The sequence below is a fragment of the Saccoglossus kowalevskii genome, chromosome 6 (genome assembly GCF_978046115.1).
Source record: "Saccoglossus kowalevskii chromosome 6, keSacKowa6.1, whole genome shotgun sequence".
Classification (NCBI taxonomy): Eukaryota; Metazoa; Hemichordata; class Enteropneusta; family Harrimaniidae; genus Saccoglossus; species Saccoglossus kowalevskii.
This window is the reverse complement of record NC_140646.1, coordinates 42,430,983-42,449,041: the sequence shown is the minus strand read 5'-3', so window position 1 is coordinate 42,449,041 and position 18,059 is coordinate 42,430,983. Positions and strand designations below refer to the sequence as shown.

Sequence of the window (18,059 nt, the reverse complement as noted above, 5' to 3'; positions counted from 1 at the left end):
GCATGACAAACGTTAAATTGTATTCAACGCATTATTTCGAACTGATATTTATTAAAACTGCAAATTTGGGGACACTGCTTTCACCATATTATTCAACACAAGAGGGTGCTTGACTTGTACAAAGGGTCTATTAACCACTTTAGTCCAGAACTGACAATACAATTACAAAGTGTTGCAATTGCTGTATTCCCTATCCCAGAATCTCAAATTTGGTCATTACACACATGTTAACATTGTAAGCCTCATGTAAATATTTATTGTAGGGCACCATGGCAACAAGCATTCACATTCATGAGATGTATGGTAATGTAATTTTAGTGTCTCATTCCAATCCACAGACTTGCATTTTCTCTAACATACTTTAAACAATTTTAGCAAGTGCAATAACATAGACATGTGATCTATGTTTTTGACTCCCATGTGCGAAACACATAATGGGAGTCTTTGCAGTTAGTCTGTCTGTCTGTGTGTATGTGTGTATGTGTGTCCGACTGTTCCACTGCTATCTCAAGAACCATACATCGGTTTTTGATGAAACTAGGTACATAGATGCTCTGAACATATGCGCAGATTTGATTAGGTTTTTGTAAAAATCCATGCTCGTTAATTACCTAATTTGCATGATAATTAGCTGATTTTTAGCTGTTCCATGATTGTTCCACTGATATCTAAACAACCACTCATTGGATTTTGATGAAACTTGGTACATAGATGCTCTGAACTAATGCTAGGTTTTGATTAGTTTTTGGTAAAAATCCGTGCATATTAATTACCTAATTTGCATGATAATTAGCTGATTTTTAGCTGTTCCATGATTGTTCCACTGATATCTAAACAACCACTCATTGGATTTTGATGAAACTTGGTACATACATGCTCTGAACTAATGCTAGGTTTTGATTAGTTTTTGGTAATAATCCGTGGATACTAATTACCTAATTTGCATAATGATTAGTCAATTTTCGGGTTTTCCACTGATATCTCAAGTACTAATCATCACATTTCAATGAAACTTGGTACAGATGTCATTTGACACTGCACAGACCTGATAGTTTTTTATGGTAATATCAGTACATATTAATTACATAATTTGCATAATTAATTAATTTTCAGCATTACATTTCAATGAAACTTGGTACTTATATACTCAAGGAATATGCAGAGATTGATTGTTTCCAATAAATAATTGTGCATATTAATCACCTAATTTGCATAATTAATTTTCAGCTTTTCCACGGGTATCTCAAGTACTAATCATCGCATTGCAATGAAACTTGATACATAGATCCTTTAGGACTATGCAGAGACCTGATTAGTGTTAGGGTAAATAATTGTGCATATTAATTACCTAATTTGCATAATTAATTTTTAGCTTTTCTACTGATATCTAAAGTACTAATCATCACATTTCAATGAATCTAGAATTATGCAGACCCAAATAGTTTCCGGTAAATATTTGTGCATATTAATCACCTAATTTGCATAATTAACCAACTTTCACACTGATATCTCAGGTAATATACATCACATATCAATGAATGTACATGGATGCTGTAGGACAATAGACAGACCTGAATAATTGTGGGTTAAAATCTGTACATATTAATTACTTAATTTGCATAATTAACCAATTTTAAGCTTTCACTCTGATATCTAAAGTACTAATTATTCCATTTCAATGAAACTTAGTACAAAGATGCTCTAGGACAATGTACAAACCTAATTAGTTTGGGGTAAAAATCTGTTCATATTAATTCCCTAATAAGCATAATAATTTATAATTTTTTGGTTCTAATCACATTTCAATTAAACTTGGAAACATAGATTTTCTGTTACATTGCGCAGACCTCATTAGTTTTACACTCAAATCTGTTCATATTAATTTTCTGATTTGCATAATTAATTTTCAGCTAAGTAATCTCGAATTATATTTAATGTGTCTCCAATACTCTCAGCACATGGGAGTTCTTTCTAAGCTTTCTTTGATTCTTTGCTATGTCTCAAATCGGAGGGGTCATCAGGCAACACATGTTTGAATTGGATCTAAATAAACAATCTGTTGTATTTGCCACTTAGGACTCAAGGACACGCTCACGACAACCCCTTCACCTCTGCTTTAATATGACTAGCACAAAGAGAACTTTCAAAAATTTCACGGGGACTGTGTCATTTTCAATTCTTTGTCTGGGATATAACAGGGCATTGACTATTTAAAGAGGGTCCATTTTCATTCATATTTGGCACACAGATCATACATATTGAACTTTATGTTCATGTCATTTTGTTTCATAATCGGATCAAAGCCAGTTGGCCATCTCCATAGATTTTGGATCATTTTTGTCGTGTTGGGATGGCTGTAACAGGAGTCAATACTAAACTGGTAACTGGACAAACAATATTCACTACAAGGCAGACACCATATTACGAGTATCAGCACTGCGCATGCTCAAAGCAATGCCTTAAGGGCTTACACCACAATTTTCATTCATATTTGGAAGGTTGCATCCAGTGTTCTCCACAATCCAAAATAGCTGATGGGAGGCCTAATTAGCATAAATTTGCATATCATTTACATGCAATGCACACTAAGTTATTTACTATACTCTTTTTAATTTAATTGAAACACGAACAGATTGGTCACTATCAATATTTCTGAAATGCAAAAAGTTTGAAATCGTTGATTTATACATTTGCAAATTATTCTATGTTCATGAAATGCAATTTGAGTAACCAAGAGCAGGTACAAAACATAATTGAGTTATAATGTAGAAAATATACGAGGTGATTTGTCCCCGAGGCCAAAACGGACGATTTGTCAAAACAAAACCCATTTTTAGCTCCGCTGTCGACTTTGTCGAGCGGAGCTTATCATATGAGTGATTGTCCGGCGTTGTCGTCCATGTCAATGTTTTACTTTTTCGACTTCTTCTTGAAAACTACAAGCCTGAATGCTTTGATACTTGATATATATGTACCTTGGGTAGACCTCTCTCAGATTTGTTCATTTCATGATCATATCTTCAATTCTCTAATTTTGGTGAATATTTTTGTCATTTTTGGTAAAAAGTGATATTTTCGACTTCTTGTTAAAAACCACAAGTCCAATTACTTTGATATTACATATATAGGTACTACATGTGGACCTCTCTCAGATTTGTTCATTTTGTAATGATATCTTCAACTTCTTGTTAAATACCTCAAGTCCAATTGCTTTGATATTACATATATAGGTACTACATGTGGACCTCTCTCAGATTTGTTCATTTTGTAATGATATCTTTAATTCTCTAATTTTGGTGAATATTTTTGTCATTTTTGGTAAAAAGTGATATTTTCGACTTCTTGTTGAAAACAGCAAGTCCCATTGCATTGATACTATACGTATTGTTCATTTTCTAATGATATCTTCTGTTCTTTAATTGAAATGTGCATTGCTAACAGCGGAGCTATCTCGGCCGAGAGGCTGCTTGTTATTTGTGGCATCAGTACTCGCCTGTGCCGACGGACGGTAAGATGCATTTACGCATGTACGGTCCTGATACGTTGCGTTTTCACATGTTGTTTTGGAATTCAAGAAAAAATGCTAGCAATCGGCAAAATATAAGAATCTGCTATGTTCTCGAAAGATTAGACATAAAAAATGGATAAATTGAAAAAAGTACGTGGAAAGGATAACTAAACTATTATTCAATTACAAATACTCGCGGTAAACTAATCCGAGAGCCATGTTTGACGTTTATTACCGCTTTTCGAATTCAGTAAACGAACACCCAGAATGCGCTGTTCCCCTATGCAACTTAGATACTTAATCGTTACAGTGGCAACAGCGGTGGGTGGCCGATGGTCGTTGAATGTGGTAGGCCAAAAGGTCACCAGTTTGCCTTCTCCATGCTGTTTTCACGATGAAAATCGAGCGAACGTTGTAAATACGGCTAGAATTTTAATTTTTGTTCGAGTTTACATGCAATGCTAATACATTTGTTTATTTTCTGTGCATATACATTTCGTTCGTATTTACTTCTTTCTTTCGTGATCGGAAGGCGATTATTAAAAATACAGCTGTAAATTGAAACCACTGTAGTTGCGTATCGTAAGCAATAAGTGACAACAATGTCGAGCGACAATGAATTCAGGCGATTGACACATTGCCATGAATACACTTGATAACTGCTTTCAGACTTCCAGTGGTCATTGTTTATGTTTGGACTCTTGAAAAAATTATTTCAGCTGGATGTACGTTGGTGGGCGGGTGTTGAGAGTTACTGGGTGGTCGTAAAACTTGATGGGTCGCCCGCCTAAAACCCCTTGTGGAGAACACTGTGCATCGTACATATGAGTATACATGTTCATGTCCGTTTGTTCCATAATCATATCAAAGATGGCCAAATGACATGTGTTATCTTGAACAGGATTTGTCGGTTTTTGTTCAAATTTGATACAAACATTATACATGTTGAGAAAAATTACCAACTGGCAGCCATCTTGTTTTTTTCAAAATGTATCATTGACTGGGATCATTGTCAAATTTTTTTTTTCTTCAATTACATACATGTTAAAATACACGTCCATGACAATTAGTTTCACACTTGGATCAAAGATGGTTGACTGCCTGCAATCTTGCTTTTTTCTGTTGATGCTAGACCACTCTCAATTACTATGTTTTTTGGTCCATATTACTTTATTGTTGGCATGAATAACATTTCCCCTAATTCCAACGGGGACTATGTCATTAAAAACCCAATTCACTTGCCCCAGGCAAGTGTTAATTGGAGGTGTGGCTATGCTAATGAGTGTTGTTAATCACTTGCATAGTCTATGACACCTCCTGTTTCAGCGGCCCAACATCACGTGACTTTGATGACAGTAGTTAATTATTCAAGTAGCGCGTTCCTTTCCCTGGTTGGTGTTTTTGAATTTTATTTGCCAAAATCTCAAATCGTACACTATTTATTGTCATAAATACTACACACAGTCACTGCTATGATATTCATAGTCACATGCATCCATTTTGGCATGACATAATCGACCTGTAAGTTTGAGAGAAAACGCGTTTTTACCAGAGCTTGGCTGGAGCTGTTTACTACAGCGTGACAAACAAATAATCCCTATTGTTTAGGAGTGTATTTATAGTATACCTGAGCCTTGTTGACTTGTTTCTTAGTATTTTCTCCAAACCAAATAAAGAAATTACCATGGCAGCCATGCAAAACAAACCTGAAACTGTTTGTTACTCTAACGTGGTGGTAGTGCTGAATGCAAGCACTGTACTCCTATTTGAACTGTCCTTGTCTTGTCTAATTTGAAACCAGACTTTTCTACCAAATCGTGCATGTCATGGGTAAGAGTCATGAATTGATAACTTTTCATTTCCAATGTTACAAGCATTGCGCTCTTTTATAAATCTGTCATACAGCTAAAGTTTGGATACAAAAAAATTACCCGAAAGTTTTTGACTATTATTCTGTCATTTTAGGTTTGATCTCATATTTCTTATGCTGGATCCTCAAGATGAGTTGTATGATCGTCGTCTCGCTAATCATCTCGTTTCGTTGTACCACAGAAGCCAACGAGAGAGCGATGAAGAACATTTAGTAAGTGATCTGTGATTGACCATACAGTGTACTCCACAAAATACAAATGCCACTCTTGATTTCCACACCTTTTCTATTGTCGATATATGAGCTACTGTTCCTTAAGAAACAATTTTGCTGTCCTTGCGCCATAAACAATTACCAACAGAAGTCATTAGATTATTTGGGTCTATGCAGCCAATATCAAATATAAAACATTAGAAGAAAATGTTCAGTGTCTGTATCACATCACAAATATATAAAGCATTCTATAGTATACTGTAAAGTACCGATCATGCCACAATCAATTGCAAACTTGAAAAAAAAGAATTGTTGAATAAACATAGTATGACGATATCAACAAATTTTGTAAGCCCGATGTAAGAAAACTTGATGTCAAAAAGTTCAACTTCTCTCTATAATGGCCTATTGGTACTCTAATCATAATGCTATCCTGCGACAACTAAAATGCTGAATTCTGCATAGTACTGTGATACCATACTGTTGTACTGATGATCTCTGATCGACTATAAAAATCTGAATATGTTGACTATTGTCTTCTGCAACAGGACATGGGTTTAATGAAAGATTATATTGCATATGCTCGTCAGTACATCCATCCAAAACTAAGTGAAGAAGCCAGCCAGTCCTTCATTAAGTCGTACGTTGAGATGCGAAAGATTGGAAGTGCCAAAGGAATGGTATCTGCTTATCCCAGACAGTTGGAATCGTTGATCAGGTTAGCGGAAGCCCATGCCAGAATGAGATATTCCAAAGTGGTAGAATGTATAGATGTTGAGGAAGCAAGAAGGTATGTTTCTTGTAACCAATAACTAAAAAAAATAATAGAGTACAAAATGTAGAATGCTGTGTAATGAAAAACCTATTATAACATTCGTAAGCAATGCACATAACTAGTTTGCATGTGTATAGTACAGTAAAACCTGTCAAAACCGACCCCTGGATAAACCGACCTACTGTCAGAACCGACCGATTTATGTAGTCCCGAAATTTCTCCATAGACGCCTATGTTAAAACAACCTGTGAAATCCGACCACTGTCTACTCCGAACACCGACCGCATTGATCGGCCCCAAGTCCAATATTCACACTGAATACATCGACCATCCGACCAGTTGCACCACGTCCGCTGTCTAGTAATCCGGTCTGCCCGACCTAAAAAGTGTGCATTGTGTTGAATTTACCGTGAACGTCACAGAAACAATATCAAATCTCACACTACAAGTAACGTCCCGTGTAAAACAATAGCAACTGATTAAGTTTTTCACACCACACGCCATCGCATCGCGTGATGTCTGGACAGTGTAATGACCCCGGATATAAACAAGTGATCGGGGTCATCAACTTCAATTGCGGTGAAGCACACTGCATTATCACTTCTTCAACGATCAAAACATTGAGTTTTCTTCTTTCCATAACGATTCTGATCGACAATTTTGTGCTTTCGAATGTTTCCGTAAAGGGGGCTTCAAGATTAAAATTTATGATGACGAAGAAGCAGACGATGACAAAGAATTCGGAAACCTTATTTAGCATGTTGCAGAGCCGCAAACACAGTGTAGCGTTGTAGAATACCTCCACTTTGATGAACGTATACCGACTGAAGCAATGTATAACGGCGAGTGGGAGCAACAGACGCATGGCGATGTGCTAGACATGTTAACAAGATTACAAAACTTCGCAATAAACAAAGACTCCAGCTACTTGACAGATATCCAAAATTTCATAATTCGAACGAACAAAATCGTTGAAAAAAGATGTTCTTTAAAGCGGTGAAAACTTGATGATTTTTTTACATCGTAATTTGATTCATTGACTTAACAACAAAATCAACTGTCTGCATAAATTATAATAATTACATGTAGCTCACGTGAACTTGCGTTGTGATGTCATTCAAAATGGACGCCTTCAGTTACGATACGCGATACTTACCCGGTCTGTTCCAACAGTTATTTTAATGTTTATTGATTTCATGTACATACCATAATATTCTTGTCTTGTTTGGTAAATTATTTTATTGAAACAATACAATAAATGTAAATACATGTATAATCACCGGAGGCAAACTCCGGTGTCTTTCATTTGTCCCGTGTTTACAGCACATGTAATTGTTGTTTCAATCGAAGTTATGCCCACCCTGAATAAACCGACTCCCTCTGAAAACCGACCATAGATCCCAGTCATGGTCGGTTTTGACAGGTTTTACTGTACATGGCATGTATGTAATGTATTGAAATAAAGTTGGAGGGTGGGTCATGACATGGCAATGTATATCGTATGGCAATAGGCTGAAGTTGAGGTTCACGAAACTTGAAGGAACGGTTAGATACTTTGCTTTTACCATAATATGATATTGTGACAGTGAAGTCTGTGATTTAATGCTTTTGCTTAGTATACCAGTAAGAATATTTTTACCAAACCGAACCAATATTTTTCTTCCTTTTTTTTTCATCCAGGTTGTTTTCAGAAGCTCTGAAACAATCTGCTGTTGATCCACGTGATGGTACCATCAATATTGACATCCTCGCAACTGGTCTGAGTACCAGTGCACGTAAACAACGACAAGACGTTGCTCAAGTTTTGTGGAAGTTTATAGAGTCTAAAGGAAAGCCACGTCGTATTAGTGCTTCCAAGACACTAGCGGAACTCAGAGAACAGTCGGATGTGGTTAGTTAACTTTACAACTTTAGTTAAACTTAGGAGAAGGAAAATAAATTTTTCTAACTTTACCTACCAATATTTACGAGGAAATTGAAAAGTTCATTTTATGCAATACCCCAGCTTCCTCCATCTGTTTCTCTGCTTTGCAAAATAGACTCCATTACATTTCGTATACACACTGTTCTGCATACTATAAATTTGCATATCTCAAGCTTTAGCCTTTGCACACAAAAAACAATCATGTAAGACATGATGTCAGTACCAAAGGTCACCCATTTGATTTGATTTGTCGCATCAACAAAAAATGTTGCATTATAATTTTGACTCGGCCACAGTAGAAATGGTGACTCCTGACAAATTTACTTATTTGTCGGAACAAACTCACAAAAAGATCACCAGTTCTGATGACTATTGTCGTGTATGTACCTGGTCAACCCCTAAAATCCTGCATAAATTGAACCGAAATAATCATGATAGTAAGTCATCAAAACCTGCAATGAATGACTTTTCACTGTAGCTGCAGTTATTGTGGACAGAAACTAGAACTTGAAGCCACACCTTTGCCAAGGTTGCAAAAGACAACCTGAAAGTTTTGAGAAAATGATGCAATTCTTGAATGGCGTGATATTTTGACACATTCGTCCACCGATATAGGTATTCCAACTCAGTCACACAAGGTGCACTGAAGTCGCTGGCTCAACCACAAACTTCCACCAAACAGCAAAACATGCAAATAAAGGCATTTGAATGAAATAAATAAATAATTTACACATTAAAATGTGACCAACATGTTGCGTCCAATTTCGGGCGCCGACTAATTGTATAGCAAATGTATTTTATATTTGGCCTTCAAGTTAATGCGCATATTGTTTGATAAACAATAGATGTAGGCTTTGAAAAATGATGTTCAATTTGGTTCAAAATTAAAAGGTTAATACTACATAAAGTACGATCACTTGTAAAATGTAAGAGATGAAAACTTTTTAACATATTTTGTCTTGTCTTCCTTATTTACAGCAAATTCCACGTGATGTCTTTGAAGAAGCAGTTAAACTACTTGAAGATGAAGACAAACTGATCAAAACTGGAGATACCCTCAGACTGACATAAGCTTAACTCATCTCGTCTCATACTGTTGAAATCATTCATTTTGCTGTAACCATGGATCATTTTTATCTAGAGCTGCTTTCTTCCTGATCTTTAAAAAAAAAATCCATATAATCAGGCTTACAAAAATGACAATATAAATTGTCACTAATTCTGCATTTACCGTACTTCCCTGATCATATATAAGCCCAGGGGCCTCAACATGTAAAATCGGAGAAAGTAAGAGGTGGGCTTTTATACTCTAGGACCACCTCAGAAAAGATGAATTTTTTGGGTTTACCATTGTAACCCACCCACGAAAAATTGTCCAAATTGCATCTTTTGTTCACCATGCCATGCTCAGGGGAATATTGCGTTTTTTTGGAGAAGACAAAAAAAAGCGAGTCATTGAATTCCACAGCACTTTTACAATAAAGAAACAAACATGTTCATAAAAATACAAACATTTTATTACAATACGATTTACAAACCGTCTACATTTACGTTCTAAAAATGGGTATGGTCTGTGGGAAAAGGCAAAGGCAAGATCTTTATCATTATCTTCATTGTGGGATGTTTCGATCATATACAAAGTTTTTCAGCAGGAGTTAATCCGAAACAATGTTCTTACCTAGCAGGTAAAGTCTCAACCAATCCAAATGCTGTGTCATACTGACAAAGTTTTCCAATTATTGACAATGTCATTTTTTTAACGCTATGCAGAAGTGAATTTCCACATTGTTAAAATGCGATCTGTTAACACTGAATTCACCGAAAAGACAGCGATTTTTGACTCCAGTGTGCGAAGCAAACAATGGGAGTCTTTGCAGTTACCCTGTGTGTGTGTGTGTGTTTTTTTTGTGTTTTTTTTATTTCTCTAAAAACTGGTGATTCAAAAATTTTCGAAAGGTAAACTGAGTGTTGAAGTATTTAAGAATAATTAACTCGTTCACACCCCATTCATGATAGTAGTCTCAATAGACATGATTATTACAAAAACTAAAATAATGACCACGTTTCACAAACCAAACTACTGTACTAATCACAATTTTTACACATCTATTTTAATAAATGCCGTTAAAAACACCCTGGGCTGATAATCAGGGATGCCCTCAACTCGTTAAATGTTTAAAAATAGTGGGGTTGGCTTAAGCTTGGGGAGGGGCATATGATAGGGGAAGTTATGGTACCTAATAATAAAATGAAATGGATGTACGAGTTATCAATGTACCATGTTCATGACTTTAAGTGATCCATCAAGTAATTAGCTCGTAGGCCTGACCACAGTGCAAAATATCTCATGAATGGTTGAAGAATTTATTCATTTTGGCACCTTTAATAATACACTGCCTCTTTCTGTTTATGTGCCATTGTTATATTTTGTTTGAACAAGACTCACAAATCATAGTGTGTTCTACAAGAGTATATGTATAGTTCGACTGCTTTGTTTAGAAATGAAAAAATTATATTGATTTCTGGATTATATAATAACACATTTATATCTGACTAAATTTAGGATTGAATAGTAAATCTTTTTACATTTAGTTTCTTCAATAAGTAGTTGAATTGTTCAGATTGTGTTAGCATTCAAGCATTACCAGTACACACTGCCTTTTGATGCATGTTTTGAGAAGTCAGAATTCGCTCCTTGCTTTCCTGGTTAACTTGTTCAGTAAATCCTGTATTATAAAAATTTATTTTATTGATAATAACAGTCCACACAAGCAACAATCAGCATTTTTATTGCATAATGCTGAAATATCATTGTAACACTCTTGCCTGGCATTATGGGATTGTGCCATGTTTATGAACTATTCTTAGTTGTGTGCAATTTTAGTGAGTTGCAAGGCCTTCAATTTATTCGCTCTTGATTTTGTATTTTGCTGTCTCTGACAGATTACTGTTCTTGTACCCAACATTGTATGTAGCAGTTTACACTTTGTTAAACACAATGTAAATCTGAAATGATCATCTTGAATAAAAAAATGAATTTGTCAGAAATGTATTTTTTTAGTTTTTTTGGGTTGTCTGAAATGGGATTTATGTTTTGGGGCTTTACAACCCACATCATTTATTAAACATGCCCTGACCAATTTTGTTGCTGGGAAAGGATTGACCGGCTTTATTAGTCCAAGAATATTGTTCAGCTTAGAATGTGTCTGAACCCCTCATTAGTATGCAAGAAGGTAGGAATATACCTGGAAAATTGTATATTTTACTTATGAAAGGTCAAAAAGTGCATGAAGATTTAATGAAAATGTTTGGTCACAGTTGTGCAATAAATGATGGACTATTTTGGGCGTAGCTATAAAATTGAGGGCGCTTTCCGGTAGAACACATGCAATTGCAGATGCTCCGAGCTATATTTTAAGTTTTTACTCGTTCACGCGTATAGATCTATCTACCTCATCATGAAATGCCACGATTGTAATGCCAGAAAGGGTGTAAAGTTGTGCCAAAGCGACCTGATGCTATGCGCAAGTTGTAATGCAAAAAGGTCAACATCAAGTGAAAGAGACAAGATGGCGACGTCCATGTCCATTGGTATGCCACCGGCTGACCAACTACATGCCATGCTGCAACCCATCAGTGCACAACTACTGAAAATCGGAAATGACTTAATGGAGGTAAAAAAAAAGCAAGCGGACTTGGTCAGCTCATTTGATTTTTTTAATGAGAAATATGAAGCTCTGTCCGCTTGTCTGGACCAGGTGTTTCAATGTAACAGAACTCAAACAAGTAAACAAAGACTTGAGCCAACGAGTGACAGCGCTGGAAAGAGAAGTTACAGATCTTAATCAGTATCAACGGAGAATTAACCTGGAAATTAGTGGCGTGCCTGTGAGTGAAAATGAAGATACAACAGCAATCGTATTGTCAGTATGTAAGAAAGTCAATCCAGGGATACAGGCAAGTGATATCGACATTGCTCATCGTCTTCCTACAAAAGAAAACAACAGTGAAAATGAAAACACCAAACCACGACCAATTATCGTTAAGTTTACCACACGAAGTTCTAGAAATTCCATTTACGAAAATAGAAAGAACTTGAAAGACATTACAGCGAGGAATTTTGGATTTAACAGCACCGGGAGAATCTTTATTAATGAAAATTTAGTATTAGCAACACGTCAACTTCTGTTCAAGGTAAATATTGCAAGAAAGAGAGCTGGGTATAGATTTTTATGGACAAATAATGGAAAGATATATATTAAGAAGAATGTTAATTCAAGAGGTATGCTTATCTCGGGTGAACATGATATACCCCGCATTGTTTAATACATCTAAATTGTGGTAGTGAAATAGCAATGTGAATTAATTTCTATTTTCATGACAGTCTTAGACTCATCTTCATTACATAAATTTCAATGTAATAGTTACTCTGTACAAGACTTCAATACACAATTTCCAAACTCTCCACCAGGTGCTTTGTCCATTTTACACATGAATATTCGATCATTAAACAAAAATATTGACCAACTAAAATTATTATGTAAAACTGGAATGACCCAGGGTGCTGGACATCTCGACCCATTTTTCATTGGACAACTCGACCCAGGACCCCTAGACATCTCGACCCACCTATTTCAGACGACCCGCCGCCTTGACCTGATCCCAATAGCGTCGTACTTTTCCCAGTGCTTGTAGACCACAGTGTTTGTTTCACTGATTTATTATTTTTTGCTGTTCATTTCACAGCACGCGACCCCTGAAAGTGACGTCATTTTTGGATTGATCCATTGCGCTTAAGGTAGAAGCCTTCTCATAAATTAAAAAACCCAGAATTTATTCATTTTGCAATAAATTGTACTCCAAGGCATAAGGATATAGACCTAAAAAAAGTTGGGGGTCACCAGCCTTTTTTTCGAGAAATTGATGGTTGTATTTTAGTGGAAAGTCGCTATTTTGACACTATTATAACACTTTTACCACAGGTACCTATGGCAGAGATATTATGCAATATCTCAAAATCTAGCCTGGTGACATAGGCTGAAAAAATCATATATTGTTAATGATAGGGTACATTTTGTTGTTCTGAATTATTTAAAAAATCTGGGTTTTAAAAAGTGTCAAAAAATGCAATTTTTCTTTAACATGTGTTCTATGCAATTGTTCTAAAAATAGCAATTTTCAAGGAATATTAGGACACGTTTCTCAAAAAGCATAACTGTAACACACAAAATAATGCTATTTCATTGCACCATGGGACATTAGCTTCATGATTGTACATAATAAACTAATTAACATTGTCATGCGATTTATGACTAAATTTGTCAGAAATTATGACTAGGCTTCTACCTACAAACTTCTAAAACCCAGAATTCCTTAATAATCACTATAGATAATCTCATGTGCCTTATCTTTCTATGTGAATAAGAAAAACATAGGGTTACCAGACTATTTTCATAGCTTTGGGGAGGGGGAAACTATTGAACCTGGCCCTAAGGTAGATATGAATGTCAAATTACAGCATGTTCACTCAGTGTTTCCAATTGAACATAGGACTGAATTATTTTAGGCAAAATAGAATTTATTTTTCACAATTACCAGCCAACTTAGGGGAAAAAACGGGCATTTTGATAATGGGAGCAAGTCCCCCAGGCCATGCCTCATCCACCACCCCTTTTTGATGGCTTTCTTATTTCTACGTTTTCTACAGGTAAAAAAAACAAAGCATACATTGTATATGCAAAAGTTTAAATTTGAATTTACAATAGTGTTAGGGTCTAGTGGATTAATAAGGTATAAACCTTGCACTTCTTTTCAAACTAATCTACTCCTTTATGCTTACTGAACCACATTCTTGTCTGATTAGTGCTGGTGGTTCATTACTTACAACGGAGGGTTGTTAGGAACTAAGGCTAGAATAATTAATAAAATTTTGGTCTGTTAGCATTATTTCAATTTGATTTATTTCATTATTCAGCATTCTGTATATTTTTAGGGTATTCTTCTGAATACATATAGGTTGTAAACTGATATACTCCATATAGTTTGTTGCAGTTTCTGTTGTTTACAAAATTGAACAATTTCTGGTCAAAGCTTGTATACATAAATGTCATTTGCCACATCTTTGAGGAGCATATTATAAAAACACAAACAATGCATACTTTGGTAAAAAAAATATGTATTTATTTTTAAGTTTGTCATTTATTATACAATATGGATGAATAAGTACAAATATATATGATCTATTGATTATCCAGCTCTTTAATATATTCATTATCATTACTGATAATTACTCCATTTTCAGTAACACGTGGCTTGCAAGAATTTTCTTTTTCCCCGAAACAATGCAGAAATACCATCTGCTGGATTCCTTTTATGAGCCAGCAAAAGGTGTGCTAACATCAAACCACTACCAGCTATTTTCTGAGCCATATACTGTGAAAGCACTTTTTTTTGTATAAGTGGAGCTAGTGTCACAAGGTTGCTAGTTTTCATCAAAGCATATTTGACACTATCACCAACATACCGCCATGACAATGTATGCTTCCACACTTCTTCTAATGGCACAATCTGCATCAGAGAGTTTAGTGATTGGACATATGCAATTGCATCATGGGCATTATATTTACACCCTGTGAATTGTGATACTAAATTCTCCTGTCTATAACGTTGACAACCAGGGTGTAAATGCTTAAAAATAATTAAAGAATCAACAAAGCCTTTAACAAGGCTTCCAAAACTATCTTCCATGTTATTAGACACCACTGCGTTAAATAGAACACGAGAGTCAAAACTTCTAATATTGTGGCCTATTAAAATAGCTCCATTTGGAGAAAGAAACTCAACAAGTTTTGTTAACGCCTCCTTAATTGGAATACATTCAGTAGTTGTCTCATTTTTTTTCATTATTCCATTTAAAAATGTAATGCCTGTGATGGCAGATGCTTCAGGAATATTTTTTTTTGGTTTTATATATAAATTCAGCTGACAAGACGGACCCAATGGCAGCCAACTGTGTGATATGTGATGTGCGACCTGCAAGAACAAACGAATGCTTTGATAAAATTTATGACAAATATGATCTGCCCTCATGTGTGATATGTTAAAGGTGTTAGTTATAATCAATTATAAACACCATATTTGCTAAAGTGTCAGTAACACAATTGCTTATGTACATTACCTTCCCTCAACACCTATTGATGGATAAACAATAAAATCAATTTTTATTTTATGTGTACTTCTTTTGGAACTGTACGTCTAATAGAGTAAATAAGACTTATTTTTATTAATCCATTGTATAGTATGAATTTCATGAAGGCATAATTTTTTTTAATTATATAAAATATTTATAAATGTTTTATGAATTTAAATTTGTTTGAATAAATAATAAATATTTTATCAATTTCTATAAAAGACGGTCATGCTTAAATGAAATTGACAGTACTGGTAATACATAATAAAGCTAGATAGTCATTGCATCACACCGTGTTTGATATGGGTCCCATAGCTATGTATACAACAAGTGTAAAACGCATGACAATTAAAAACTATGAATAACTTATAACTTACTCAGATCAGTGGTTTCCAAGTCAAAATAAACCCAAGGAACTGATGACTTGTTAACCCGATGAGGAATTGGAGGAAGCTGTGCTGCAGGAATGTAGTCAATGTCATGGATGGCTGAAAATGAAACAAACTTTATAATGTTTGATTCTATTAATATAAATTTGTATATGTTTGTCAACATGTATAAACCATGGAAACACATAGTTTGTGCAAAAATTATAGTAGTATTTGCTTTATTGTAAGCAAGCGGTTAAGTAGATAGATATTTTTTGTTTCTTTACAACAAATGTTATGCTTAAAAAGACACTTCTATTTAAATCATGCTTTAAAAAAAAATTGGTAATAATTATTACGTTTTGAAATTTGAATTCTTGTTGAGTATGTGTCTCCTTCTCTTGTCTCGTGCGCCACGGTCATACATGTTTTTTTCTCTTTCAATTCAAGGCGTCGTTTCTTGGCATCTCTTGATTGACTTTCAGCACGACGTTTAGAGTTTTCCTTGTCAATCTGAAGAGCTCTGGCTGTTGAAAAAGTTCCTGGGGATAACCCTAATTGTTTGTTAACCTGAAATATAACATGAAAATACATCAGTTTTGGAATATGTAAAAAATAGCAATAGGAAAGTGTGGGAAAATTAAAGTTGTTTCTCCAATAATCTTTAAAGACCTCTCCATATTTCTGAATGGTCTGCACCTTATATAACAGAAGTTAATATAACAAATCAATAATACAATTTTGACTAATTATCAGTCTTATTTTCAATATTTGAACCAGATCTGAAAGAAAAGATTTTTTCTGATTAGTATTTCTTTCAATTGTGAAAAGATTCCTTAAATCAGTTTGTACAGATTTAATTCATATAAATTATAAATCAAACAGAATGCATTCAACTAAAAACAGGAATAAATTATAAAATGAAAACCAGGCACAATTTTACTCAAATGTATGGGTAGGTAATGTTACCACTCAAATGCCAATGAATGTGGATAATAAATATGTAAACAGTATTTGGTATATTTTAAAGCTACATATGCATAACTATGTAAGGCACCAACTCAATTTTACTTTTCAACTAAATATTGCTGAATTGGCAAATGAGCAATAATACACCCTAAACCTCCCCATCATTGAGTTAAAAACTCACTTCTGATACATATGAATAACCAATATTCTTCTGTGATACTGCTGCTGCCACTATAGTTCAGACTCTGATAACCACTATAAAAGTGACTTTTGCAAGCTTTAGATGATACTGTATGGTTAAAACTCTCATTTGATTGTGTACTTTCTAATGACACTAGTTTTTCAGCAACAGAAGACAGATCTTCAAATATCCTGCTTAACTTCAATTGCAATAGAGTATCACAGAGTGGACAGCCATATGGTAAAGATTTATATTTTGAGGTGGGATTTTCAAGAAATCTGCACCATGAAGGACTACAATAAGTATGGTTGCCAAATGGATGCTGCGAAAGTGATTTTAATCCTTGCCTAAGATTCTGTTCATTTCCTTCATTTTGTCTAACCATATAATTAAAACATTTTTGAAGATATCTAATCACTTTAACTGTTAAAACTTTATGAGTATCCTTCAGGGCATATAGCTGATTGCCAAGATTTTTTTTGACATGATTACTATCAGATTTTTTTTTCAATAGCTGGGTCAACATTTTTTTGAGACGTGCTATTGTGGAACTATCTTCATCACCAATCAAAGTTCCAATCGGTGCAGAGCTTTTCTCCATCTGTCTTGCAAGTTCCTCCACCATATCTGGCTCCATTGCTTTGGCACTTCCTGTCCATTTTTTTCGGCAATCATGTTTTCCTATTTCTAAACCTAGCCTTGTAGCAGCTTCACATTTCCTACACTTTTTACACCGTACACTGTATGCCACAATTGTACCAGTCTCAGCACCTATCATGCTACGGCGACCTTGTGGATAGTATATGAAATAAATATAATACTAGAACATATTATTTTATAACAGATTATTATATCATGATGGACAGATATTACCACTAGATGACTGGAACTATCCTCACTAGATCATATAGGCTACCCTTAATAAAACAGGCTCTTTAAATTTTTAAATAAATTTAAACAACTATAGACTAAGTTATATTCAAGGACAACTTGTCTAAGACGAGTTCAGTTAGTGTCAAATAATCAAACCTCTGAACTCTTTGTTACATACCTATACAACCT

The 18,059-nt window shown here is 34.8% G+C and overlaps 2 protein-coding genes and 1 pseudogene across 2 annotated transcripts in view; 2 read left to right on the top strand and 1 right to left on the bottom strand.

Moving 5' to 3' along the window:
• LOC100367050 (DNA replication licensing factor mcm4-like) overlaps positions 1-11,338 on the top strand; it is an 82,243-nt gene extending 70,905 nt beyond the window's left edge. Inside the window, exons 15-18 of the mRNA XM_002731927.4 lie at positions 5,474-5,591; positions 6,140-6,381; positions 8,047-8,257; positions 9,269-11,338. Of these exons, the coding sequence (XP_002731973.1) occupies positions 5,474-5,591; positions 6,140-6,381; positions 8,047-8,257; positions 9,269-9,361 (664 nt within the window). The 3' untranslated portion in view covers positions 9,362-11,338. The remainder of the gene's footprint in view (positions 1-5,473; positions 5,592-6,139; positions 6,382-8,046; positions 8,258-9,268) is intronic.
• Positions 11,339-12,019: 681 nt separating this feature from the next.
• On the top strand, positions 12,020-12,616 carry LOC146742789 (uncharacterized). Its single transcript, XM_085500717.1, has one exon. It carries the CDS (start codon positions 12,020-12,022, stop codon positions 12,614-12,616), a length of 597 nt encoding a protein of 198 aa, XP_085356843.1.
• A 1,971-nt stretch (positions 12,617-14,587) lies between these two features.
• LOC146742788 (uncharacterized) lies at positions 14,588-17,382 on the bottom strand (annotated as a pseudogene).
• Between the last annotated feature and the right edge of the window lie 677 nt (positions 17,383-18,059).

Coding starts and splice junctions, on each gene's coding strand:
- LOC146742789 (XM_085500717.1), top strand. CDS start 12,020: ATGAAGCTCTGTCCGCTTGTCTGGACCAGGTGTTTCAATGTAACAGAA.